General features: G+C 42.7%; 1 protein-coding gene across 5 annotated transcripts in view; it reads right to left on the reverse strand.

Moving 5' to 3' along the window:
• The window catches only part of APLF (aprataxin and PNKP like factor), a 91572-nt gene that overhangs the window by 13792 nt on the left and 51154 nt on the right, over positions 1 to 26626 (reverse strand). The window contains exons 9-10 of one of the 5 annotated variants that reach the window (XM_073339431.2): positions 7815 to 7861; positions 4476 to 4517 (exon numbers count right to left, since the gene is read on the reverse strand). The exons of 1 other annotated variant lie outside the window; for it this stretch is intronic. In XM_073339431.2, coding sequence (XP_073195532.2) covers positions 4476 to 4517; positions 7815 to 7861 — 89 coding nt within the window. Of the gene's footprint in view, positions 1 to 4475; positions 4518 to 7814; positions 7862 to 15303; positions 15380 to 26626 lie in introns of those variants that run through there. 3 more of the 5 variants (XM_073339432.2, XM_073339435.2, XM_073339433.2) reach the window with 3 other exon arrangements.

A 26626-nucleotide genomic window follows, 5' to 3' on the forward strand; every position in this document is an offset into this window, starting at 1 on the left:
TGTGGGGGGATGTAAGGGAAAAGGGTATAAAAAGGTGGTCATACCAACCCCCAGTTGGGACATCAGAATGACAGGATGGTGAAAACCTGCAACCTCATTCCTACTTATGGTGCTTCTCCATTTACTTTTCCTTCCATCTGCTCCTTCTCTGATGTGTCTGATGGGTCTCCGTCGGTTGAGAGAATACACATTGCAGGGGATTTGTCTGCTACACTTATATTGCTTTTCTATTACTTTGATTTTACTTGTATGTATTTAAATACCAAATAAAATCCTCGCGTCTGTGTGATTCACCAGTCTCATTTCCTATAATAAATTTATATAGCCGCCTGAGTAAAAGATTCTGTTATTAGTGACTTGTGAATTTTGCACTTGACATTAATCAAAGGCTACATTTGAAATACATTAACCAATTGCAGTTGTGAGGGTTACATTTACTCTCTCACCAACGTTTGGAAACAATTCCATAAATTGATAAACTCTATAGTGAACATTTCTATAGAAAATGATCTGCTCTCTTTTCTCGAAGATCTGTTGACAGAGCAAAACTCACAGAACTACTGGGAGGTAACATGAAATCCATTTCAGTCTGCTATGTTCGAGTGGGAGCCCTCTAGAAAAGTAAACTGCTAAAGAACTGATGAGTCAGGCCACTGGGAATTTTTAGGGTACACGTAGCCAGATTTTCAAAGAAGTGCTCAAATCCCACTGACACCTGAGCACTTTTAAAAAACTTTTAATGTTACAGCCTATGACATCTTAGTAAAATAACTAGACTCCATAAAATGAACTTTTGGCCAGTGAAGCAGCAGTATCAACATGCTAAGAGATTGGGACTAAATGGGTCTTGAGGGGAGATAAAAGTGCAGCAACTGAGATGGGGAAAATAAATGCAACTTCCCTGTTCCACTTGCTGCTTGACCATACAGCAGTACCAGTAATTGTTAAATAATTGCTTTGACAAATAAACACTGACACAAAGAAAACTAGCTTCATTAAGTAGCAGAGGAGACCAGCACTCCATGACAATACTAGACAGTCAGCTGAGTAATAAAGTAATATCAGGCTTCAGAGTAGCAGCCGTGTTAGTTTGTATTCGCAAAAAGAAAAGGAGGACTTGTGGCACCTTAGAGACTAACCAATTTATTTGAGCATAAGCTTTCGTGTAATATCACCTGCCTATAGCATGTGAATCAGAGTAACCAGTAATCTAATTCAAGGAAGAGGAAAAAAAACGTAGTAAATAAACTGATGAAGATTTTACACCATTTCCACCAATGCATAAAGCATTTAATGCATTTAAGAAGAGGATAATGAGATGATTTTTGATCCATTAGCAAGAGCAGCAGGGTGCAAGCATTGCCTATTGCAGAAAACGGAGGTTTCAAATATAGACAAATTGTGCAATATTAGAGATCCGATAAGTTTATAGTAAGCTTCCATTACATCAATTTTGTAATGATCCTGGCAGCTCAAATTTAGCTTCTTCACAATAAGTTTGGGGCCTGAACAAATGCAGCTGTTTTGTTAGGAAAATGTCCATTTTGTAAAGTAATGGAAATTAAATACATGATTTTAAAAATAAAAGTTTTGCAGATGTAAGTGTTTAAAACCAGTTTGAAGCATTAAGCACATATTGCTCTCTTTGGCCATGATCCCAATGGGCTTCATGGGGGCAATCAAAGGGTTTTTAACGGGTCTCTGTGCAGATGCAATGCATCCATCAGCATCGTCAGTGGCAGAGTTACCTGTCACTGGCAGTGGTAGAGCGTCTGTCAGCATCATCAGTGGCAAAATGGAGATTACTACAATTTGCATAGGCAGGGGACATTGATTACTAACACATCAGAATTCTAATCTACAGCATAGCCCACTGAAACATGAGCAAAGGAGAAAAACTTCACTTCTGTATCCACTATAAAAATCAATCTCTTCATTTCAAGAGCATTCTACAAACTACTTCTATTAAATCACCTCTTCCTACACCCGCTCTGGTCTCTCTCTGTGCCAATTCAGTCTCCCACCTACTCCTTGGCTGATCCTTTGCTACTGCCATACAGCTATCAAGAAGAAAGAATCTATCACTCAGATCCCTTGTTGACTCTCTCTGAAAAAATGAGATCACAAATTCACATACTATGCAGACATAAGGGTCTCTCACAGATCCCTTTGTAGGACCAGGCCTGGATCTCCCATCCATCTACTTTCCTTCAATATTTACCACCATTATCCATTGCTTTAACAGCCATACATGTTATAAATTTGCATTCTCACACTGCATTTTCTCTCTATTTTTATATCTATTTTTCACACAATGCACAGTCAACCTGTGGAACTCTTTGCCAAAGGATATTGTTATAACAGGTTTCCAGGGGTACCAAGCAATGGGGATTGCGGTTTTTCCCTAACTGTCAGGGTTCTAGGGCATCAGAACTCTTGCTGTACTGTTGGCCCACTCGGTACCACAGAGGAGTGTCCGTGGTACATCGTCGGTACCGATGGTTGTAAATGTGCAGAGCACTTTGTCGACAGGAGCTTTGTCACACCTAGTATTGAAGGTTAACTTGGTACCGCTTTTAGAGACAGTACGGTAATTGTCTTTCTCCTTAGTGAGTAGCACTCCTGCCTGAGAGCCTGAGACCCTGGTGTCTCTAGGCAGTGCGGCTGAGCTCACAGCAGAGGCCCTTTCTGGGTACCGAACAATGTTGCTACAGGTACTGAGGTGGCTGATCACACTGCGGAACCCTCTGGCTGGCCAACAACTTGGTTTGAGGTCTTGGAGCCCTTTTCCCTCGAGCCTTTACAGGGGGAATCTGCTGGGGTTTTTTTTGACTCTACCTCCCCTTTGAAGCTGAAAGCTCGAGGGATGATCGGGGGTCAGTACCGGAGTCCTCTGATAGCTGAAGTGCATTCTCCACAAGGAGGAGTTTTAACTTCAGCTCCTGTTTTTTATGAGACCTTTGTTTTAGCTGCTGGCAGAGGGAGCACTTTTCAGGGATATGGGACCTCCCCCAGGCACCGGACACAGTGAGAATGTCTGTCCAGAATGTCTGGAATCGACTCCTTGAAGGAGAGGCATCTCTTGAAGCAGGGGAGAGCCAGTATACCCCAGGTGGTGGGAGGGTAGTATCACATTCTAGCAGTGAAGAATACAGAAGAGAAATATTCTTGCCACTTCTTCCTCTTTCTTCTTTTTATTTTTAAACTGCAAGAAGTTAGAATGTCTTCTAAACACCCTTAAGGGAACAAATGGGGGACCCCCCCCCAAAAAGAGAAAAATGTAAACTGAAGCTCTTTTTCTTCTCGCTCTTTTTTTTTTTAATCCAACTGGGCAATAAAACACTAACTATTAAGAACAACAAAAGAACAAAAGCACCAAAACCTACTACTTATAAGTATACTACTTATAAGTATACTACTACTTATGCTAATGACGCAGATAAGGAAGGGACAACTCTTGCTCCCTTGGACGCCAAAGGTGGTTGAGAAGGAAATCAAGGGGTTCCCCAGCACAGCAGTAGATAGCCTCTAGGCAGACCGTCAGAGAGGGACAGCATGTGCAATCTGAACGGACACTGCTCCCTAAAATCTCCAATTAGAGGTGCAGGGGCACAGATTCACCTACAGTGGAGCACCCAGAGGGACACTACTCAAAGAAGCCGCACTTGACAGTAGCTGTATTGTTTTAAGAAATATAAACATATGTTTTGTATCTCGTTTGTTCAAAACGAGAGATAAACAATTTAAAACAAATCAACACATCTTTAGTGACAGCATTATAAGAGAACGTTAATATTTCACATACGGATAAAAAATGATCAAGCAGTGTTCCATTTGGTAAGCATGAACTCTTCACTACACTTCCATTTTAGTGAACCTTTAATTCAGAACATCTTATGAGGCACCAATATTTCAGATACAAAATTAAACGTAAGAAAAACTCAATGGCACACGCATACATGCACACGAAGTGAATTGCCTTCATGTTCTTTAGAAAACGGCTTAATGCAAAAAGGAATACATCAATGTTTGGGGCAGTCAGCCTTTACTGGCCAGCCTTTAAACAGTTGTAGCTGAAATACTGATTCCTTTTATCTTATTGCCTTTTACCTCTAGGCAATATTAGGGAATTAATTGGTTTAAGTCACTCAGTGTTCATCTTTCAAGTTAAAAGATACTTTGCCGTTTCCAGAGTAAAACTAGGTCTGCTTATCTGGAACACGTTTACATAGAACACCCAATTTAAGGACTTTCACATGCAGTACAAAGTGGGGTATTCACTAAAAGAAAATAATGCACTTTCCCCAACTAGAGACCTAGCAAGTAGCATTCATAATAAAGTGCTTCAATATTACACCATCTCTAACTGAAACTAATACATTTAACCTGCTTTGTCTTTCATGTACATGATTTTGAAAAAAAAACCCTCCAACGTAACAGTAACAGGTCCATTTAGAAAATGAGAACTTTCTAACCTCTTTTAGTAGTTTTCTGTCTGGTTCTTCTTGTTTCAGTTTCTAAATGGAAAAAAACCCCCCACTATTATCAAGGAAACTACAATCTAGAAGAAATCTGTGACGTATCAATAACTGAGACCGCAAAAATAAAGAATACATTCCCACATTTTAATGTAACTGTCATGGTGACTGTATTTACTATGTACATTTATGTATTTATGAGACTGGTCTTTTTCAGATTACTGACCACTTCCCGAGATAGTAATCCTCTCATGAACACCTTTTCCATGTTTGATCCCACACCTTTTCTGTGCCAGCAAAGCATATACAGCAACTCCCCACTTAACGTCATCTTGCTTAACATTGTTTTGATCTGACGTCCCTGCTCCATTACAGAACATGCTCCGTTTAAAGTTGTGCAATGCTCTACTATAACGTCATTTGGCTGCCTGCTTTGTCCACAGCTGGCAGCCCCCCATCAGCTCCCCTACGCCTCTTCCCCCAAGCGCCTCCTGCCTGCCGGCGGACCTCGCGGATCAGCACCTTCCCCTTGCTCCCCCTGCCTCCTGCCCTCAGCAATCAGCTGGTCTGAGGCATTCAGGAGGTAGAAGTGAGGAGGACTCGGTGTGCAGCCTCCCCCCTCCCTCCCCTGCCTCCTGAATTCCACAAACCCGCTGATTGCCATGGGCAGGAGGAAGGGGAGGGAGGGGGGAGCCTGCACGCTGCCCGCTCCCTCTGGCAATCAGCTGGTTTGCGGCATTCAGGAGGCAGGGGAGGGAGGGGGAGCCTGTGCGCTGAGTCCTCGCTCCTGCCCCCTCCCTCCTGAATGCCGCAAAACCAGCTGATTGCCACGGTAAGGAGGGAGGGAGGGAGGGAGGAGGAGTGAGGACGCAGTGTGCGGAGTAAAAGGGGAGGAGGTGGGGGAGGGAGAAGAGGTGGGTTAAAGGTAGGGTCTGGGGGAAGGGGTGGAGTGGGCGGGCTGAGGGTTAAGCCTCCAGCCCCTGGTGCTTGCACAATAGGGGAAGCTGCTGCTGCACAATGGCTTCTCCTAGCCTATGGCAACTTCAGCCTCCTTGCCTACATCCTCAGTGCCAGTGGGCTGTGCCTGTGTGGGGAAAGGCGGGGGCACCTCCCATTGCTTCATACTCAGCAATGATTGTAGTATTAAATTCCTTGTTTAAAACTGTTTACAACTTATACCTGTATTAAATTCCTTGTTTAAAATGTATATAATGCCTTTTGTCTGGCAAAAAAAAAATGTCCCTGGATCCTAACCCCCCCCCACCATTTATATTAATTTTTACAGGGAAATTGGATTCGCTTAACATTGTTTTGCTTAAAGTTGCATTTTTCAGAAACATAACTACAATGTTAAGTGAGGAGCTACTGTATATGATTTCACACTGGCCTGGTAGAGCTCACTAAGCCAGGAGTTCTCAATCTTTTCCTTTCTGAGCCGTCCCCCTCCCCTATATGCTGTAAAAACTCCACGACCCACCTGTGCCACAATAACAGGTTTTCTGAATATAAAAGCCAGGGATGGTGTTATGGGGTAGCAAGCAGGGCAATTGCCTGGAGCCCCATACCACAGGGGCCCCTGTGAAGCTGCACTGCTCAGGCTTTGGCCCCTGAGGCGGGGCTCAGGCCCTGGGCTTCACACCCATGCAGTGGGACTTCAGCTTTCTGTCCTGGGCCACAGCAAATCTCACGCTGGCCCCACTTGGCGGATCCCCTGAAACCTGCTTGCGACCCCCCAGAGGGCCCCAGACCTCCGGTTGAGAAGCACTGCACTAGGCTGCTGTGTTTCGGTTTCACTTCACTGGGTCCTGTGAGTTTTAAGCTTTCTGAGTCTGAACAGGGCCAGGCACTGCTTCTGGCTGGGGGTTTCTGGGCACACCCTCAGGGTACAGATCCTCTGTCTAACACCCCTTTCTGAGAGCTGAGACCCTGCAATCCAACTGATAGGACTCCAAGACTAGTGCCAGCACCCCATAACTCTACCGTTGCTTGAGTACACTCCTTCCCAGAGCTCCAACCCTGTAGGCATGTTGGTTTCTTGTTTATCCTTCAGGGACACAATAGCTGAACATTTTAAAAAGTTGTAAATATAACAAAATGTTTCAATGTTTACATTACTTTTTTAGATTATTCTATTACTGAAATAGGAGACAGGTGGGTGAGGTAATATCTTTTATTGGACCACCTTCTGTTGGTGAAAGAGAAGCTTTTGAGTTACACAGAGCTAATTTTTCAGATCTGGGTCATTGAAATAACTGCACTTTCTCCTGTAGAGATAACGTTGCCGTGATCCCTAACTCTTGGGAAACTCTGAACAGAGTGGCATTACATTTGCATAGTTGTATTAAATTAAAAATCTTGCATTGTTTGTATGCGTGATAGATGGATTTATATTTTTTTCTTGAAAAAGCTTAGTAAACTTAAAAAAAGAAAATTTGATAACATTTTTAGAGAAAAATATCAAACTGCAATATTTTCCAATGCTGTGTTCAATAAATCTAATTACTTCTACCTGAAATGCAAGAAAAACAGCTTTTAAATGAATGCTTAGATTCCATCCTAATTAAACTCTAAGTTCCCCAAAGAAAATATGGAACTACTTGGTATCTCAGATGCAGAGAACCACTGATCTAGAAAATAGACAAGCTTTTTTAAACAAATATCACAGGCACTATATTCTGCATTTTTAACCCCTTCTCTCATTGTACTATTTTCCTCAGATCCCCTGCCAGAAATAAACAAAAACAAAAAAAACCCCAAGAGGAACTGTGAACTCTTATGCCAATACAACTGCAAAACAGTATGGCTCGCTGTATGGTAATATTACTGAACTCTTTTTTAGATATACATTTTAATTAGTAGTAAATACTGTGGCAAAGTCAATAGCCTGGTACATCATTTGTTTCCTTTTATTGGGATTGCCCTGTCTTAAAAATCAGAGTAATTCAAATTATGGAATTTTTGTTCCATTCAGTGTTTGGAGTAAAAACCACCAACTGATTCAAATATCTACTACTTCTTGGTGTTTGTCTGTATGGTATAAAAGCCATGCATGTACAGGTCATACTGTTAGTGTTGAACCACCTGGTGAGGTTACTCAGATGAAAAGACATCTAAAATAGTTAGTGAAATAAATCTTAAGTAAAGTAGAAAAGCAATAATCTTTACTGTGGACAACTGCAGGAAAGGAATTAAAGCATTAGGAATGGCAACATTACAGAGTATAGTAAGTGACAAATACAAATGAGTAAAGCTTAACAGAAACATAAACCATTTCATACCCCCTTTTAAGTGTGTATCACTGTTCTTATTTTTAAAGTTTTGAACAAGAGTCTTTACCTGGAGGTGCAGTGTGCTTATATTCAAGCTTGTGCTGTGGATTCTTCCTGCAAAGAATGAAAACCAATACAATAAAATAATTTCCTGCCCTTGCATTCCACGTTTCTTCATTCAAGAATTATTCACTGCACAATGGAAGTAATCATCAAACTTCAGAGAATGTGAATGAAATTTAAATTAATCACTACGTAGTTTCAAATCACTTATCTGCAGCTCTCTCAATATAAAGAAACAGTAAAAAGAAACAGCCCCCCCCCAAAAACCTTTTATGTTAAAATAATCAATATGACTGACTTTAGCTCTCTAGAATTAGCATTCTCATATGTATTTATCTATGGCACTTATAGACCCCCCCCCCATTACTGTACCTCAGTGCCTCAATCTTTAGTATATTCATCTTAGTATTTCCTATTTCATATGGTCTTTCCAAAAAGAACTAGATACATTCATGGAGGATAGGTCCATCAATGGCTATTAGCCAGGATGGGCAGGGATGGTGTCCCTAGCCTCTGTTTCCAGAAGCTGGGAATGGGTGACGGGATGGATCACTTGATGATTACTTGTTCTGTTCATTCCTTTTGGGGCACCTGGCATTGACCACTGTTGGAAGACAGGATACTGGGCTAGATGGACCTTTGGTCTGACGCAGTATGGCTATTTTTATGTTATCACCCACACTTTACAGATGGAGATCTGAGGGGCACAGAGAATAAGTGACTTGCCCAAAGCCACACAGGAAATCTGTGACAGAGCAGGAAACTGAACCCAGGCCTCCCAAGTCTTTGGCTAGTGTTCTAATCACGGCACCATCCTTCCCCTACACGCCTCATTTGTTCAGCACAGTTTGTTCACCATTTTCAAAAGCAGAATAGGTTCATGTTTGTGACACTCTGTACCTCCAAATAGCACCCTGGAACCCCCATATTCATCATTGAGATATGATTGTATGTTTTGTACAATGCATGCCTTGTGAGGTATCATTTTAAAAGTCATATTCAAATCATTTGATTTGTTGAACATTAATATCCTGTTGGGTTGTATGTACTATCATTGTATGTGAAGTTATGAAGTATCGCTATATGTGTTATTGAGATGTCTGAGTACTGTGGATATCTATGTAAATGCAGTGCCTGTCAGAGGCTTGTAGCTTGACATTAGCATCATAGTGTGAGAGACAGCCCAGACTGGTGGGTTTGGAGGGCTCAGTGGTCCCACAGCACAGGCTGCACTCCAAAGACCCCGTCACAATGTTGATTTATTAAGAACCATCATTTTGCATTTCCCAGACTCTTTTAAATGAGTTCCAATGCCCAACCCATGCACATACCCTACAAAAGGGGTAGGAAATATATTTTTAAAAGGCTAAAGTTAGACATATAATACTATAAATATCTGACTTCAGCAAGGAATATGCACAATTATTTTTAAAAATTAATCATTTTACATTTTAATTACTTATTACATTTAAGTTTCATATACGTCAAAGAGGATTCAACTTCAAATGCCATTGTAGACAGTGTTCATGTGCTGAATATTCTGCAGGAAGTGTACACACTGAAAAAAATCCCCCATAAAGTGGATTTGTACGCTGGAAACAGACTCTAAAAACACTATTGCTGGGTTTTTTGTTTATCATCTATCACAGATTTCTATGCAAATATGCTCCATTTACAAGTAAAAACTATTTTTTCCTCTCAATTCCCAGCCCCAAGAATCAGTCAAGCTAGCACCCAAGATAGGTTGTTTGTTTTTTCTAATCACCAGCAATACAGCACTTGAAGTCAATGGGACCACTCGTGTTCATGTACTTTGCTGGATCAGAACTAGAGTACTCAGCACCTTGCAGTAATGAACCTTAATTAGTAAACCAATATTAAGAATTATATTTTGTTTAGAATTTAATTTCACAGGAGTGCTCTCAACTTTCCCTTGAAGTTGTTTTCAAATCTCATTAACATCAATAAGAAATAACTCAAGAGTGTTAATAGCAGAGATCAGTGCAAGGGAGGAAGAAGACAGTTCGTTACCTTTATGTAGAAATATGGTGATAGATAAAAATAAAATCACCTCCCACTTCACAAGAAAAAAAAATCAAGATTAATTTGCTACCCCTTCATCATCTTAAATCTTTTGTATAATTAGTTGTCTTCATAGAAGTTGTCAGAAGGGCTAATTATTTACTCAACTTGCACACTGAGAAAGAGGAAAAATAAAGAGTGGCAATCACATGCAATTGACTGGAATGTTTATTACAGGTGTCACAAAGCTTCTAGAGTCATAAAAACACTGCCCCCTCCCGCCCCCCCCCCCCCCCGCCAAAATCATGCAAGATCCTGAAAGCCTGCACCATGAATCACAGGGGACCCCATACTTAGATGACAGTGTTATCCTTTAATAATAGAATTAAAACAGTGTGAAGCCACAAAGTATGAAACAAATGATATCTGGCCTACAGAGGAAATGAGATATGTACAACTAGCATATTTGCTCAAAAGTGCAATTTTGAAGACAAAAGTAACTTTTCATTAAATCTGTTTAATGTAGGACATTGGATCTACAGTCTGTAATTCTAGTTTCTACAGTTCTTTGTTTATGAATATCCCTAAACAAACGATGTAACCCTGTCCTCCTCACTGAATTTATTGCTAACACAGAAACTTTCCAGTGATTTCAATGGCCTTTGGATCAGGGCTACAATTCTAAGAGCCAAATTGTACCTCCCATGATAAAATCAACAGGACTCTCAAAATTTCATTAGATTCAGTATGTGGTATTTGTCGTGAAGGCTCCCCTCTGGAGGAAAGAATTACAGGACCTCCAGAACCAGAGGATCTGAGGAGAAAAAAGTCTAAATCCACTGATCTTGGGGTCTCCTTGAGCTTTGCTCGTCCATTCTGCTCCCCAAAACAGGCCTTCCCCCCTTTTCAGAAACTACATTGTACTGTCAGTCAATGCAGTGGAACCCACCCATTAACAAAGCCTGGCTTTGGGAAAAAGACTAATGGCCTAAGGATAATAGACCATTTGTGTGGAGTTATGGGAAGGCCTAATTTTCCTAACCAGAGTCTTGCTAAGAGAATAAGTCTACTTTGACTTGTTTTGGGAACTTGGACTTCTACTGATAGGTTCACAGACTGTTTAGAGATAACGTGCGCCTGGACTATAGAAAAACATTCTCCAGATAAGATAAGTCCTGAGATGTGTGAGGGTTTTGGAGGAAAACCATGGAAAGTTCCAGGAGTCCATCACATGACCAGTGGTAACCTATGGATGACAAATATAAGACAAAGGACTCCAAGAGTGGGGGCTTGCCCCCCCCTCATTTGATGGTGTCTGTCCCTTTTCTTTTGGTTTTCTTATTTTCCACTCAAAGTTGCAGGTCTAGTGCGTGATAGCTAACTAACACAAGTAACATTCCGTACAAGACAGTGTTTTTTTCAGTTATTGTTAGGGTTGCCAACTTTCTAATCACGCCAAACCGAACACCCCTGCCCTGCCCCTCCTCTGAGGCCCCACCCCCGGCTCACTCCATCTCCCCTCTCCCAGTCATTCACTCTCTCCAACCCTCACTCACTTTTACCAGGCTGGGGCAGCGGCTCTGGGGGCAAGGGCTCCATGGTGAGGCCGGGGATGAGGGGTTTGGGGTGCATGATGGGGCTTCAGGCTGGAGCAGGGGTTGGGGTAAGGGAGGGGGCAAGGGCTCTGGGATTTGGAGTGCAGGAGGGAGCTCAGGGGTGGGGCAGGGGTGTGGGAAGGTTTGCAAGCTCTGGGGTGGGGCTGGGGATGAGGGGTTTGGGGTACACCAGGGGGCTCTGGGAGGGAGTTCGGAGTGCGGGAGGGAGTTCAGGGCTGGGGCAGGGGGTTGGGGACCAGATGACACTTATCTTAGGGGGCTCCAGGAAGCATGTGGCATGTCCGGCTCCTAGGTGGAGGGGCCAGGGGGCTCTGCATACTGTCCGGGAACCACGGCCAATGGGAGCTGAAGAGCCAGCATTTGGGGGGGCTGCATGTGGAGTCGCTGTGGCTGCCTCTGCTCTGAGAAGCAGACACGCCGGCCACATCTGTGATTCGCAGGCAGCTTGCCTTAGCCCCGCTGCGCCGCCAACCGGACTTTTAGCGGCCCGTTCAGCAGCGCTGACACAAGCAGCCATGGTCTCTTTTCAACCGGGCATTCTGATAAAAACGGATGCCTGGCAACCCTAGTTGTTGATGGAGGTTCTCTCATCTTTTTTCCATCTAGCCTTTTGATAGCTACTATACCTATTTAATCTTACTTCTGCTATTTCAGAAAGATTAACTTTCTGTTGGAACAACCTCATAGTCTTAATATACAGTACTAGTTTCAGTTTCTTTTTAACAATGTTTTTACAAGTGTTCAGAGTGAAGCAGTTTATGACAATAGTTTACACAGTTTAATATTTCAGAACTTCACACTACATTTTTCGCCGCATATGAAGGGACATTTAAGTTAAGCCATGTTCATGAGGATTTTCAGAACAACATGCATGAGTCCAATTTTACAATAAAAAGTTGTTTTTAACACATCAAAGTCTCACTTTTGTGTCATACTGAAGAGTGTATTCTGCCAAATTATCTTTATTGTGCTTTGTTCTACAATTTGTATCAGGGACTGACCACATCACTGTATTTCTCAGCAGACAGAAAAACAGAATATTTCTGGCTGCATTTTAATCTTTTCTGTTTTACTACACATTTAAACAGTGTTCGAATACTACAGAACATTTTTCAGGACAACTAATGATTTGGGGTTAGATTTTCAGAGATGCTGAGCACCCTCAGCAATTAACTTTAGTTGGAACTGCTGGTGCTCAGCACCTCTAAAAATACATGCAATATACAAAAACAGAAAGTTGTTTTGATGCAAATGCTCAGACAACAATTCTCATGAATACATTACAGAGAGACGAGAATTCTCAGTTTTTTGTGGCTGCTTCAAATCTTGTATTAACAGATATAGATATTCTGTAACTGAGTACCGACAGTATTTTGGGAGTTCACATTCATTTTATATTTATGTTTGACTATGTAAGTGATTTTGTCAATTATAATTTGAGGATGGGTCAGATGCATCTTCCACCTTGTCAGCCCAGGGCTCCTCGCCTGCATGGCATTTACTCACCAATTTTTATTCCATAGTTAAAAATTTATGTTACCCCAAATTTTAAAACTCCTATTCAGTCCTTACTCAGGCAAAGCTACTGATGTCAATGAGTTTTGCCTGCATGAGAACTATGTAAAAATGAACTAAGGACATTCAGTTTTAGCCTCATTTGTATGCACTTTTTAAAATGTGACGTTCATGTCCAGCTTAAGTATTCTTAAACGAAAGTGTGTTGTAACTTGGGATGTAAATACCATTTAAAAAAATTAACCGTTTAAACGATTAAAAATATTTTGTTTAAACGTTTAACCGATTAAAGGACTGGCTGGTGCGTGGCCACTGGGGCCGGCTGGCCCGGGGGTTAACGGTTCAGGCAGGTTAACTGGTTAACATCTTACATCCCTAGTTTAATTAATCTTGGGCTCAACTATTTTGTAAATATAGTTAAGGCTTTCTAAACAAAGGCTTGACAAAGTAGCTTCCAGTATTAATTGGCTCCCCACAGAAAAAGCCTAAGGCAGTTCAACTGCATGCATTTTGGAGCAAAACTCAAGGAAAACAACTCAGCCATATACCACTAGGATGTTTCTTTGTTTTTTAAAAACACCAATTATTGAAACCCACACTGCTCAATGATGATGAGTGCACATCGCTAAGCATGTGATATTATTTGTTATTTATGACACCCGGTAACATTTGCTATTAGTTGAAGCTTTAATATAATCTACAAAAAACACTCTTGCTACAAAAACTGCCTTGTGAATCCATGTTGCTCAACTAATCTAATTTTCTTGAAATTTCACAGAAAAAAAGTCTAGGTAGTCTCTAAAAAGCACTCATTTGAATTTGTTAAACAACTTGCTAAGAGAAGAAGCACTTTATTTGATTTGTGATTTTGTAACTACTGTTTCCCAAAATATCAGATTTCAAGGAAGTCTGAAGCACAGAGTGACATTTAACTGAATGAAAACTGTTGCCAAAACACTAGATGACTAAGTCAATGACTTCTGAAGTGCTATATACAAGACTAGATCTATATATACACACACACTGAGAATGAAACCCACGATATCTAATGGATTGGGTTTGTCACACAGAATACGAGATTCTCACTATCGTTCATATGGAAGCAGAGGTAATCACCAATGAAATTCAAGGGAGTTGAACTAGTGAATCTTTGACTGTAGTGGCACCAAGCATTTGCATCGTTCTCCTGTATGTCACTGCTTAATACAAGATTTGTTTATGCCTCCTCAAACACTTTGATCGAGTTTGCTGAAAAATATAGTGAGTGTCAAACAACAAGTTTATGGCATTATTAGTTCATGAACACTGAATGCCAAAATTTGAAAATTCATATTTGTTGCATGTATTTTCTTCAATTGATTAAATAACTGCTGTTTTATAGCTCTTTCTGCCTTCCAGTAGCTATTCACTAAACTGTCCAAAAGAGAATGAAGTTCAGCTGTTGGCAGGCAATAACCTCTTCATAAGGGACACTTCCAAAATAAGTTAACTATATCTTTAATTTATACAAGAAAAATCCCTGTATCACATCTCCACATCACTGCAGTTTTGCTAGCTTAGAAAAGCTGTAGACAACACACACATCTTGAAACTTCTAACAATCTCAAGTCTTGAAATTCAAGAAGAAAAACAAGTTATTCCTGCCCTTACCTACAGGTCAAAACAACAAAAAATTAAGCTGGCTTGGTAAGAATAAAATATGGCAATAGTATGCTAATATGCTAATTAAGAAACAATAATATTTACTATTGTGGTAAACCCAGGACAAACAGCTACAAAAGGGGGGTAGTAATTAGTCCCAGGGGATTAAAAGGCCCCTCCCTATCCACTGAGGAGAGAGAACCATGGGGCAATAAGGTTCAGCTGGAAAAGGGGTTGCTAGGGCCCAATTAGGTTCAGCTGACTCCAACTACTTGGGACCTTTTTAAACCCTCCCCTGGGTGGAAGGAGGAAAAGAGTGAGGGAGTGAGAGGAGCAGGGAAGCTGCCAGTAGGCCGTTTGCAGCAAGACACCAAACCTTCCCAGTAGAGAGGCTGCACTCGTGTCCCAGAAGGGAAGGAAAACAAGCACAAGGGACTGACTGAGGAGAGGAGTAGCAGGATCCTGTGCCACCTACAAGGATTCGCCTTGCCCCAAACCTGAGTCTCCAAGGCTAAAAAGGACTAAGCCTACTGAGGAGAACAAGGTATTTTGCCACACAATGTACAGAAAGAACTGAGTTTTCATCTGATGAATGTTTACTAAATACAAAGGAATACATATTTATCATTACCCTTGGGGAAGCATGTTTGTCTCTTCATTTAATGAACTTCAGGAACAAAGCATATTCCATTGTAACTTGTCATGACTGCATAATTATACATCTATTATTCCTTCTGGTAAATTTAATGAAGTATTGTTACAGCTGGTAGTAAAGCTGCAAGGGAATAAATAAAAGTATTGTATGAATAAAATTAACTTTTACTCTTTAACCTATCCTTGCAACAAAGCCCATTGCCAACTGTGCCCACATATCTATTCAGGGGACACCATCACAGGGCCTAATAACATCAGCCACACTATCAGAGGCTCGTTCACCTGCACATCCACCAATGTGATATATGCCATCATGTGCCAGCAATGCCCCTCTGCCATGTACATTGGTCAAACTGGACAGTCTCTACGTAAAAGAGTAAATGGACACAAATCAGATGCCAAGAATTATAACATTCATAAACCAGTTGGAGAACACTTCAATATCTCTGATAACGCGATTACAGATATGAAAGTCGCTATTTTACAACAAAAAAAACTTCAAATCCAGACTCCAGCGAGAAACTGCTGAATTGGAATTCATTTGCAAATTGGATACAATTAACTTAGGCTTGAATAGAGACTGGGAGTGGCTTAGTCATTATGCAAGGTAGCCTATTTCCCCTTGTTTTTTCCTACCCCCCCCAGACGTTCTTGTTAAACCCTAGATTTGTGCTGGAAATGGCCCACCTTGATTATCATACACAATGTAAGGAGAGTGGTCACTTTGGATAAGCTATTACCAGCAGGAGAGTGAGTTTGTGTGTGTGTGGGGGGGGGGGGGGGGGGTTTGAGAAAACTTGGATTTGTGCTGGAAATGGCCCAACTTGATTATCATACACATTGTAAGGAGAGTGATCACTTTAGATAAGCTATTAGCAGCAGTAGAGTGGGGTGGGAGGAGGTATTTTTTCATGCTTTGTGTGTATATAAAAAGATCTTCTACACTTTCCACAGTATGCATCTGATGAAGTGAGCTGTAGCTCACGAAAGCTTATGCTCAAATAAATTGGTTAGTCTCTAAGGTGCCACAAGTCCTCCTTTTCTTTTTGCGAATACAGACTAACATGGCTGTTACTCTGAAACCTCTCACTTCAATGTAATTTTTATTCAAGTTAAACTTCACAAGTGACAAGCAATAATCTATTGTCCCTTTACCGTGAAGCCAGTAAAAGAATGAACAGAAATATAACTTCTGTACAACTGATAAAATGGAAATAGCATTAAATATCAAAGCTTCATGCACAACTAAATTATTTTCATTCACTTAAAGAAAGAAAAATTAATACAACCAACCATAATTGTTGCACAGCTTTATTTATTTGTGTTAACTTAGCACCTAAAATGTGAACTGAGATGCAAGTCCCATGCACACCAGCCTCTATACATACAAATATTACTGCCCCCGTGGACCAACAGAAGTTCTGTGGCCCTCCGGGACACTTTATGCAGAAGCTTCAGCCTGGGAGGGATTTGACCCTCCCTGTATAAGTATTTGGCACTGAGGTTGATAATGGGGGTAAATAGCTAAATAAGACTAAAAACTTGGGGAAACAACAGAGATAAGGAATTATTGGTTTATTTGATATGATTTAGTCAAACTAATTAGATAAAATTTGATGATTTGATAGTAACCCACTTTATTTTAATTTGATTTGTTTATATGTATTTTATGCTTTTGCTTATTTAGTTTTATTAATAAAATATATAAAATTGGAAACTTGACTACTCTACCCAGCCTATCACTGGGAAAATTGGTTTCCCTTTTATGAGGAGAAAGGGCTATACAGTATCCATCTCAGCAGAAGGGGAAACCGATGTTCCACAAAACCAAAACCTTTTACACCACCTACCTAGCCAGCAGTTCACTTCCAATTTTTTTCAGGATCCACAGAATAAAAAGTGGTACAAATAAATAGTGCCTGGAAGTGTGAGGAAAGTAAATAGTACATACATGGATATGTTAACATAGGTCTCCAAAACCTGTCAATTTCAGATTGCCTGTAAATTAGTCCAATCCAGAACATGAAAACTACATTTTATGTGATTTTCCTGGCCTACATTTTAAATATGCTCTGAATTAGATACTCTATTATGAAAAATCTCCATAATACAGCAGCAATTCACTGCAAGAGAAAAATAAATCCGCTACAGAAGTTATGATGCCCAATTACAAATGTAATCTAATGTGCTAATATAACCAAGACTCATAAAATAATCCTCATACAAAATAAAATTTAAGATGAGGAAGCATTCTGATTGGTTTTACAACACATCACTCCAATAATAAGAAGAAAAAAGAAGGTTCCTTGAAGTATATACTTGAAACAATACCCACAATAGAGTTGTTTTCAAGGCTCCAATAATGTATTTTTTATGGACTTAATTTTGTTCATAACCTGTGTGACAGAGTGCTGGGCAACAGCTGAGCCAGCACTCTGGTCACCACAGCTCCAATTAAACACTGTACAATAGACCTTGTTAAGAAGAGCTGTGCCTCATTGGTGGGTGGAGGAGAGCTGGAAGGCTAATTTAGCCATTAGGCAGAGAATACAAAAAGGCACAGGAACCAAGTAGGAGAGGGAAAGCAGGCAGGTGAGAGGGAGGGAGAGATTGCTCTTCACTGCTTGCCGCAGGAGCTAAGGACTCCCTAAAATCATAGGAATAAGGCTGCATAGTGTACAAGTGGGAAACAACATTGTAAATAAACTGCACTGAATGTTTTACCAGCATAAAGCTCTCTCAACTGCTTATGGACTTGAGCAGAGACAGGAGCAAGTGGGCCCAGCCACAACCAGCAATGTTAACAGATGAAGAGTACTGTTCTAAAATGGCTACATTTCAGAAAAATAGAAAACATGTCCCCAGATATGCTTTCATATCTGGATGATTTTCATTCACTAGTCACTTTGAACATTAAACAATATTTGAAAACTGTTCAGAGACAAGTATGAAGATAAGCATTTCTTATCTAGCAATAACAAATCTGACTGCTCATAGAAATTTGGATATTTCAAATATACACAAATAATTGAGAATCCACATTGTTTGCATTACTTCAAAAAGTATTAAACAAAATTAATTCCAGTAATCATATTGCTTCTGCTTTTTACAGCATGTTTACACTGAAGTATTCAGTTGAATTATTTTTATGCTTTCCAGAATCTGAGAAAACTCTTGAATAAAATGAAAAAACCCAACTCAAACAAGATATGCACTTAAAAAGGGGGGAAATATCTATTTATCTGAGAAAAGAGTTTGTTGAAGCTCTGTGTGAGGGTCAGTCTTGCAAACGTGCCACTGAGTATAGGCCCTTTCAGTGCCGCTGTGGAACTGATGGGAGAATTGGGAGCTACTGACTAAATTATTAAGTACTTGTGTAGGAGAAGCATTTTCAGTACTGCTATTTCAACCATCCACACATTCATGTGGAGGCAGGAGTCTTTGTAGCTGTGAAAGCAACCTTCAAAATGTGAACTGAATACAAGCTGAAGTGAGATCTGCCTGATTCTAGAGACAGCTGGAAACAAATTCAGAAATGTCAAATGCCCCATTCAACTCCAGGTATTACTAATGAAGACTAAGAGGACGGGTGACAATGTTGGCATTTTAAAGTATTTAACTAAAGTATTTAACTCCCTCCTTATTTGAGGAGAGAGATCAAGCTATTGTGCTCCATCAGTGCAGATATGGTAGCAGATATTGGCACAGACAATTACTATTAAAAAATTTCTTGATCATCCCAAATTTAAAGTCACCTAACTGCTTTGCCCAAAAGGAGGAAGGAAAAAGGAGATGCATCCACTCCCCAGAGCCAAAAGCCTCAACTGTCTCTTGGTCACCAAAAAGCAGCAACAAAAGATCACCACATCTTTCTGAATGTCAGAAGCCCCAACAATCCCCTATTCAGTGAGATAGACATCCTGCTTTCTCACAACAGGCTATGATGCATTTATGCGTTTTCCTTACAAAATCCTGTGGAACATTAAAAAAAAAAATGGTTACTCCCTTCTCGTAACTGTTGTTCTTCGAGATGGCATTATTAAAGGTTCAGAGAAGGGCAACTAAAATGATTAGGGGTTTGGAACGGGTTCCATATGAGGAGAGATTAAAGAGGCTAGGACTTTTCAGCTTGAAAAAGAGGAGACTGAGAGGGAATATGATAGAAGTATATAAAATCATGAGTGGTGTGGAGAAAGCGAATTAGGAAAAGTTATTTTCTTGTTCCCATACTATAAGAACTAGGGGCCACCAAATGCAATTAATGGGCAGCAGGTTTAAAACAAATAAAAGGAAGTTCTTCTTCACACAGCGCACAGTCAACCTGTGGAAACTCCTTGCCTGAGGAGGTTGTGAAGACTACGACTATGATAGGGTTTAAAAGAGAACTAGATAAATTCATGGAGGTTAAGTCCATTAATGGTGTCCCTAGCCTCCGTTTGTCAGAGGGTGGAGATGGATGGCAGGAGAGAGAACACTTGATCCTTACCCATTAGGTGCACTCCCTCTGGGACACCTGGCATTGGCCACTGTCGGTAGACCAGATACTGGGCTGGATGGACTGACCCAGTATGGTCTGACCCAGTATGGCCATTCTTATGTGTTCATGTCCATTCCAATCAGGTGTGTGGGTGCGCACATGAATGATTGCTGGAAGATTTTTCTCCTAGCAGCATCCATTGGGTTGGCCCAGGCGCCCCTCGAAGTCACGCCTTCATGGTGTTCAATATAGAGCCCTGCCAACCCTCCACCCCTTAAGTTCCTTCTTGCCAGCTACTCTAACAGAGGGGTAGGAGGGTGGGTATTGGAATGGACATGAACAACACATTTCGAAGAACAACAGCTACGAGAAGTGAGTAACCGTTTTTTCTTCTTCGAGTGCTTGTTCATGTCCATGCCAATCAGGTGACTCCCAAGCCCAAGTTCAGGAGGAGGGGTCGGAGCTGTCCACTGATTGGAGTACTGCTCTTTTAAAGGTCGCATCGTCTCTGGCCTGCTGAGTAATCACGTAATGCACAGCGAAAGTGTGTATGGAGGACCACGTCACTGCTCTGCAGATTTCCTGGATGGGAACCTGAGCCAGGAATGCCGTAGATGAAGCCTGCGCCCTGGTAGAGTGCACAGTGATCAGAGGTGCAGAAACACCTGCCAGATCATAGCACTCACGGATGCCAATTTTTACAGTGACTGCCACATACTTGCGTTCAGATTGTTATAATCTGATGGGAAATATATGGATTCTAGGCTTCTTCAACTGTACATTACATTACTGCTAAGAAATTAAATGAACCAAAATCCCGAACAGGTAACATTCAATCATAATTTCACAATATTTTTAGTCTGCACAGCAGAGATGGCAGAAAGCACCACACTCCTAGAACTGTGTTTACACCACAGACAAGAAAGTCCACTCAGCAGAGCTAAATTAGCTGGTACTCCATAAAAATGCATATAAAACACTAAAATAACTGAAGTTTACCAAGTGTTAGGGTATAAAAACAGGAAAAAAAAATATTGTATGCATCTAAGATATTACAAACAAGAGAAAGGTGGGGAAAAAACCATTGGAAACCCTTTTTAAAGCTGTTAATGATACCCAGTCATAAATAACTGAAAAGATTTTGGTTTTTGGCATTATTAGCACAGATTAGCAACTTATTTTGCTCTTTGACATGTCAATATATATTAAACTACTAGTAAAAAATACATTTATTAAATTATATTCCAGTAGTCTGAAAAAGTAGAAATTCAGCTAACATTTTAAGCATGAACTTGAAAAACCATTTTTGTCTAAACCAATTTAAAGTGTAAATAAATTACTATAAAACACATTTAATCATTCTAATATATTACAATCATATGGTAAAGTACTAAAAAGGTCTGTATATAACTATAAACACATAAATTAGTTTTCAGATTCTTCTAAAAAGAAGCTTGAACAGATTTCTACATCTTCCCATCAATTGTTTTAGTCTAGTTTAGACAACAGTATAACCTGTACAATTAAAACAACAACTTTATGGTTTAACAGAAACTGACAGAAAGCAGTAGCAGTATGAGAAAGTAATATATCCCAAAGGCCTATGATTCTAGCACCCCCTATAGACCTAGGAATTAACACCCCCCTAGCACTACAAACAAACAGACAAACACAGGACTGCTGGTAAAATACCTTTATTTCCAACCCCAGTTGCATGAGGGTTACAAACAATTTAAATTTGTTACATGGCAGGCTGACAGTAGCTACTATGATAAGCAGGATCACCATAATACTACCAGTTAATATCACTCAGCAGCACTTTTGCCATTGATTTGTGTTAGATTGGTAAAATGTTTAGATCAGTGGTTCTGAAACTATTTACTATTGTGGGCCACATATGCAGCTCTCAATGTGGGCCTCATCCACACAATATATACACTACCTGAACAGCTACACAAAAAAGAAGTTTAGTATTTGTTATATGACAGCAATACAATTCAAATTGATATAGCACCTTTCATTTCAACACTGGCACATGTCTACCACAGGCATTTTAAATTAGCAAAGTAAGTCAAAATATTAACTGTTAAAATTAATTTACTGCAAGGGTGGCATGGCATGGTGTATTGCCACCCTCAATTCTGCACTGCTGGTGGCGGTGTGGCAGGGCAGAGCCCCTGGAGAGCACGGCTGCCGAGCCTGCCTGCAAAGATGGAGAGCCCTGCACAGTGCGGGGCACCCAGCCCCCCCCCAGCCAGGGACTGCCCCCTCATGCACCCAATCCCCCAGTCAGGGACTGTCACCCATACACCCAGATCCTCCACCAAATGACTGTCCCCCATCCCCTCACCAGACTGCCTCCCCCCACATCATCCAAAACCCTGGGGACTGTACCCCCCAGCATCCAGACCCCCGCAACACTGGGCTAAAACTTGTGCCTGCCCTCCAGAGACAGGGTGCCCTGTCCAGGACATATCGGCCACCTGAGGGACTGCCCCCCATGCACACAGCCCCCATCTAGGAATTGCCCCCCAGCAGCACCCAGCAACTGCCCCCCAAGGAGTGCCCCCCAGTACTCAACCCCCCCATCCAGGGACTGTGCCCCAGTATCTAGTCCCCCATCCAGGGACATCCCCCAGTATCTAGTCCCCCATCCAGGGACATCCCCCAGTCACCAGTCCCCCCACCTACAGTCTGTCCCCCCATGCACCAGCTGAACTCCCCTCCCCGTGTCTCTGGACCCCTGCACCTGCCCCCCACATTCCAGGCCCCTGCACCCCTTCCCCATTGGTCTCCTACCTTGGCTGCACATAATTCAGCCATGCAGCCCACCCTGCCCCTGTGATCCTAATACTGGGAAGTTAGCTCTAGCCAGGGTCACTGGAGCCACGATCCTGCGAGGGAGGAGGGGAGCACTGAGCTCCCTAGCCTCCTGCTGTTGCTGCTGGACCCAATCCTCCGCTGTCCCATTTTACATCCTCACCAGCAGCTCTGCACCCGGGGCAGGTGTCCCTCCTGCTCAGCTCTAGTTACAGCCCTGAGGAGGTCACATGGACTGCAGCTGTGCACTGATTGGGCCGCAAGCAGCCCACAGGTTGAGAACCACTGGTTTAGATGGATAACTATTACTCTTCGGCTGGCCAGACAGTGGAGTTCCACACAAGGATAGTGGGGTGGGAAATGCATGTCCTGAGCTGCAGCAGAATTAACACACTTAATTCCTGACTGCTTAGTACAGCGACTGTAGCGCTTAAGTGAAGATACTCCTACACAGACGGGAGAGCTTCTCCTGTCGGCATAGTTAATCCACTTTCCCAAGACTGGGTAGCTATGTTGACACAGCACTGTCTATTAGGTGGGTTAGGTCTGTATAACTACATTACCACGGGGTGTGGATTTTTCACACCTTTGGGCAACGTAGTGTGACAAGGTTCCTCCTCTGCCTTGGTGGGTCCTGCGCTTATTGGCAGATTTGCTCGCCTCAGAGATTCACGGTAGTCCTCAGTTTGGCCACTTTTGCTAGTGGCTCAAACCTGCCATTCACTCAGCTAACCTCACCGCTGGCCAGCATGGGGAAAGGGAGAACAATCTCCGCAGTCTCTGCTGGTCCACCTAGTGGGTCGGGGGATAGGCCAGGGACCTTCCCCTCTGGTGGGACCCACACTCCAGGTCAACACCTCCTGTATCCAATAGGGAGTTGGTGGGATGGGGGGAACCTGGGCCCGCCCTCTACTCTGGGTTCCACCCCAGGGCTCTGTGGACTGCAGCTGTCTACGGTGTTTCCTGTAACACCTGTGTGACAGCTACAACTCCCTGGGCTACTTCCCCATGGCCTCCTCCCAACACCTTCTGTATCCTGACCATAGGATCTTCCTCCTGATGCCAGATAGCGTTTGTACTCCTCAGTCCTCCAGCACCACGCCCTCTCACCCTCAGCTCCTTGTGCGCCCCTCCCTGACTGAAGTGAGGTCCTTTTTAAACCAGGTGCCCTGATTAGCCTGCCTGTCTTAACTGATTCCAGCAGCTTCTTAATTGACTTCAGGTGTCCTAATTAGCCTGTCTGCCTTAACTGGTTCCAGCAAGTTCCTGATTGTTCTGGAACTGCCCCTGTTACCTTACCGCTTAACCTGGGGCTAATATATCTGTCTTCTATCACTCTCCTGTAGCCATCTGGCCCAACCCTGTCACAGTAGTTATACTGCTATAGGTCTGTAGTATAGACCTGGCCTCAGTCATCTGCTAACCCCTTGCAACTGCTTATTTTGAACTTTAGGAAAAGCTAATTGTGTTGTAGCCTTTGACACCCAGAGCAGACCACTGAAGGAAGAAGAGTGGAAAACAAAGGGAACTTCTGCATCTGAAGATTGCCTCTAAGAACCCCAACACCAGGGTAAAGAAAATAGACTTGTTTTGGGGTTAGGGCTAAAAGAAAATGTACTTTGGCAACAGCACTGGAAATTACAAGTAAGAGCTGTCCTTTCAGTTTCCTTCTATTTTTATAAAATTCCATCCAAACAACTCCTAATAAAGAGAGGAGTTTAGGAGTTGGACCTCTTGTCACACTGGCTTGTGGTACATCATATGACCAAAGCTTAACAGAACAGACACTAAGTGCAAGAGTAATGGATTGCTAATTTACAAAGGAGACTTCAGTGGTAGTGGTTTTTCAATTCAATATAGAAAGAACTTTATTATGAAAAGCCTCAGTTACACTTCAAGGTGAACATAAGAAAATGTTTTAGTCTCATGTCAAACTGTACCATTTTTATTATAATCGTAAATATTGTTTTGGGTAATGGATTTAAAAGAAATCTTTTCTTGCTTTTTCTTTTAATCCAATTCAAATGTCTAGGTTACATTTCTTCTTTCTTTTCAGGTGATATTTCCCTTTGATTGGGGGATTGATATTCAAATTAGTTCTAGCTTCAAACCCAACAGGAGAACACAATTTGAGCTGGAGCTCAAAGGCTTAAGAAAAATCATCTGCTGAGTATAGTGATAAAATCCTGAAGCAACAGGCCACTTGAAAAATCCTGTCCCAATCAGACCAAAGCATTCAAAACATCAGCCAGGTCCTTTTTATTCTAAATATCAATTTACAGCAGAGGTTGGCAAACTACGGCCCATGGGCCACATCCGGCCGGGGAGGCTAGCCCTCAGCCCCTCCCCCGCTGTCTCCCCTCCCCTGCAGCCTCAGAGCGATGCACCACCAGTGCTCTGGTCCACCGCTCCTGCTGGGCAGCACGGCGGCGGCGTGGCTGGCTCTGGCCGGGCGGCGGGACTTTGCTGCTCTGAGCAGCATGGTAAGGGGAGGGTTGGATAAGGGGCAAGGGATACCAGGGGGAAGACAGGGAGCAGGGGGAGGTTGGATGGGGTGGAGGTTCTGGGAGGGGGAAGGGCAGTTTGGATAGGTGTGGGAGTCCTGGAGGGGCCTGTCTGGGGGCTGGGGTGTGAACAGGGGTCGGGGAAGTCAGGGGACAGGGAGCAGGGGGGGATTGGATAGGGGGTGGGGTCCTGGGGGGGGTGGTTAGGGGCCAGGGTCCCGGGAGGGGGTGGTCAGGGGACAAGGAGCGTTGGATGGGTCGGAGGTTCTGAGGGGGGCAGGAAGTGGGAGGGGACAGATAGAGGGCAGGGGCCAGGCTCTTTGGGGAGGCACAACCTTCCCTACCCGGCCCTCCATAGAGTTTCAGAACGCCCATGTGGCCCTCGGGCCAAAAAGTTCGTCCATCCCTGATTTACAGACAGATAATGGTTCTTAAAATGTAGTTAGCCCAGGGGAGGGCAAACTACAGCCCGCGGGCTAGATCTGGCCCATCAGGGCTTTCAGTCTGGCCCACAGGATTGCCAGCCCCATGGTGCAGTTGAGCTAAGGCAGGCTCCTGCCTGCCCTGGACCTGTGCTGCTCCCGGAAGCAGATGGCACCACATCCCTGCAGCCCCTTGGGGAGGAGGTGGCAGAGGGCTCCGTGCACTGCCCTTGCCTGCAGGCGCTGACTCTAGGGTGACCAGACAGCAAGTGTGAAAAATCAGGATGGGGGTGGGGGGTAATAGGAGCCTATATAAGACAAAGCCCCAAATATCGGGACTGTCCCTATAAAATCACGGCATCTGGTCACCCTAACTGCCCCCTGCAGCTCCCACTGGGAATTGGCGGCTAATGGGAGCTTCAGGGGTGCTACCCACAGGCAAGGGCAGTGCACTGCGGAGCCACCTGCCCTGCCCCACCCCACCCCCAGGAACCACAGCTGGACATACTGGCTGCTTCTGGGAGCGGCGCGGAGCCAGGGCAGGCAGAGAGCCTGCCTTAGCCCCACTGTGCGCCGTTGACACCCCGGAGCCATCATAGGTCCTAACCACATCAGCCACACCATCAGGGGCTCATTCACCTGCATATCTACCAATGTGATATATGCCATCATGTGCCAGCAATGCCCCTCTGCCATGTACATTGGCCAAACCAGACAGTCTCTATGCAAAAGAATAAATGGATACAAATCAGACATCAAGATTTCTAACATTCAAAAACCAGTAGGAGAGCACTTCAATCTCCCTGGACTCTCAATAACAGACTTAAAAGTGGCCATCCTTCAACAAAAAAACTTCAAAAACTGACTTCAAGGAGAAACTGCAGAACTGGAATTAATTTGCAAACTGGACACCATCAAATTAGGCCTGAATAAAGATTGGGAGAGGATCGGTCACTACAAAAAGTAATTTTCCCTCTGCTGACACTCACACCTTCTTGTCAACTGTTGGAAATGAGCGATGTCCACCTTGATTGCATTGGCCTCGTTAGCACTACAAAAGTAATCAACTGTTGAGAATAGATCACTTCCACCTTAATTAAATTTGCCTTGTTAGCACTGACCCCCCACTTGGTAAGGCAACTCCC

This window comes from Lepidochelys kempii, chromosome 3, assembly GCF_965140285.1.
Source record: "Lepidochelys kempii isolate rLepKem1 chromosome 3, rLepKem1.hap1, whole genome shotgun sequence".
NCBI classification, from domain to species: Eukaryota; Metazoa; Chordata; order Testudines; family Cheloniidae; genus Lepidochelys; species Lepidochelys kempii.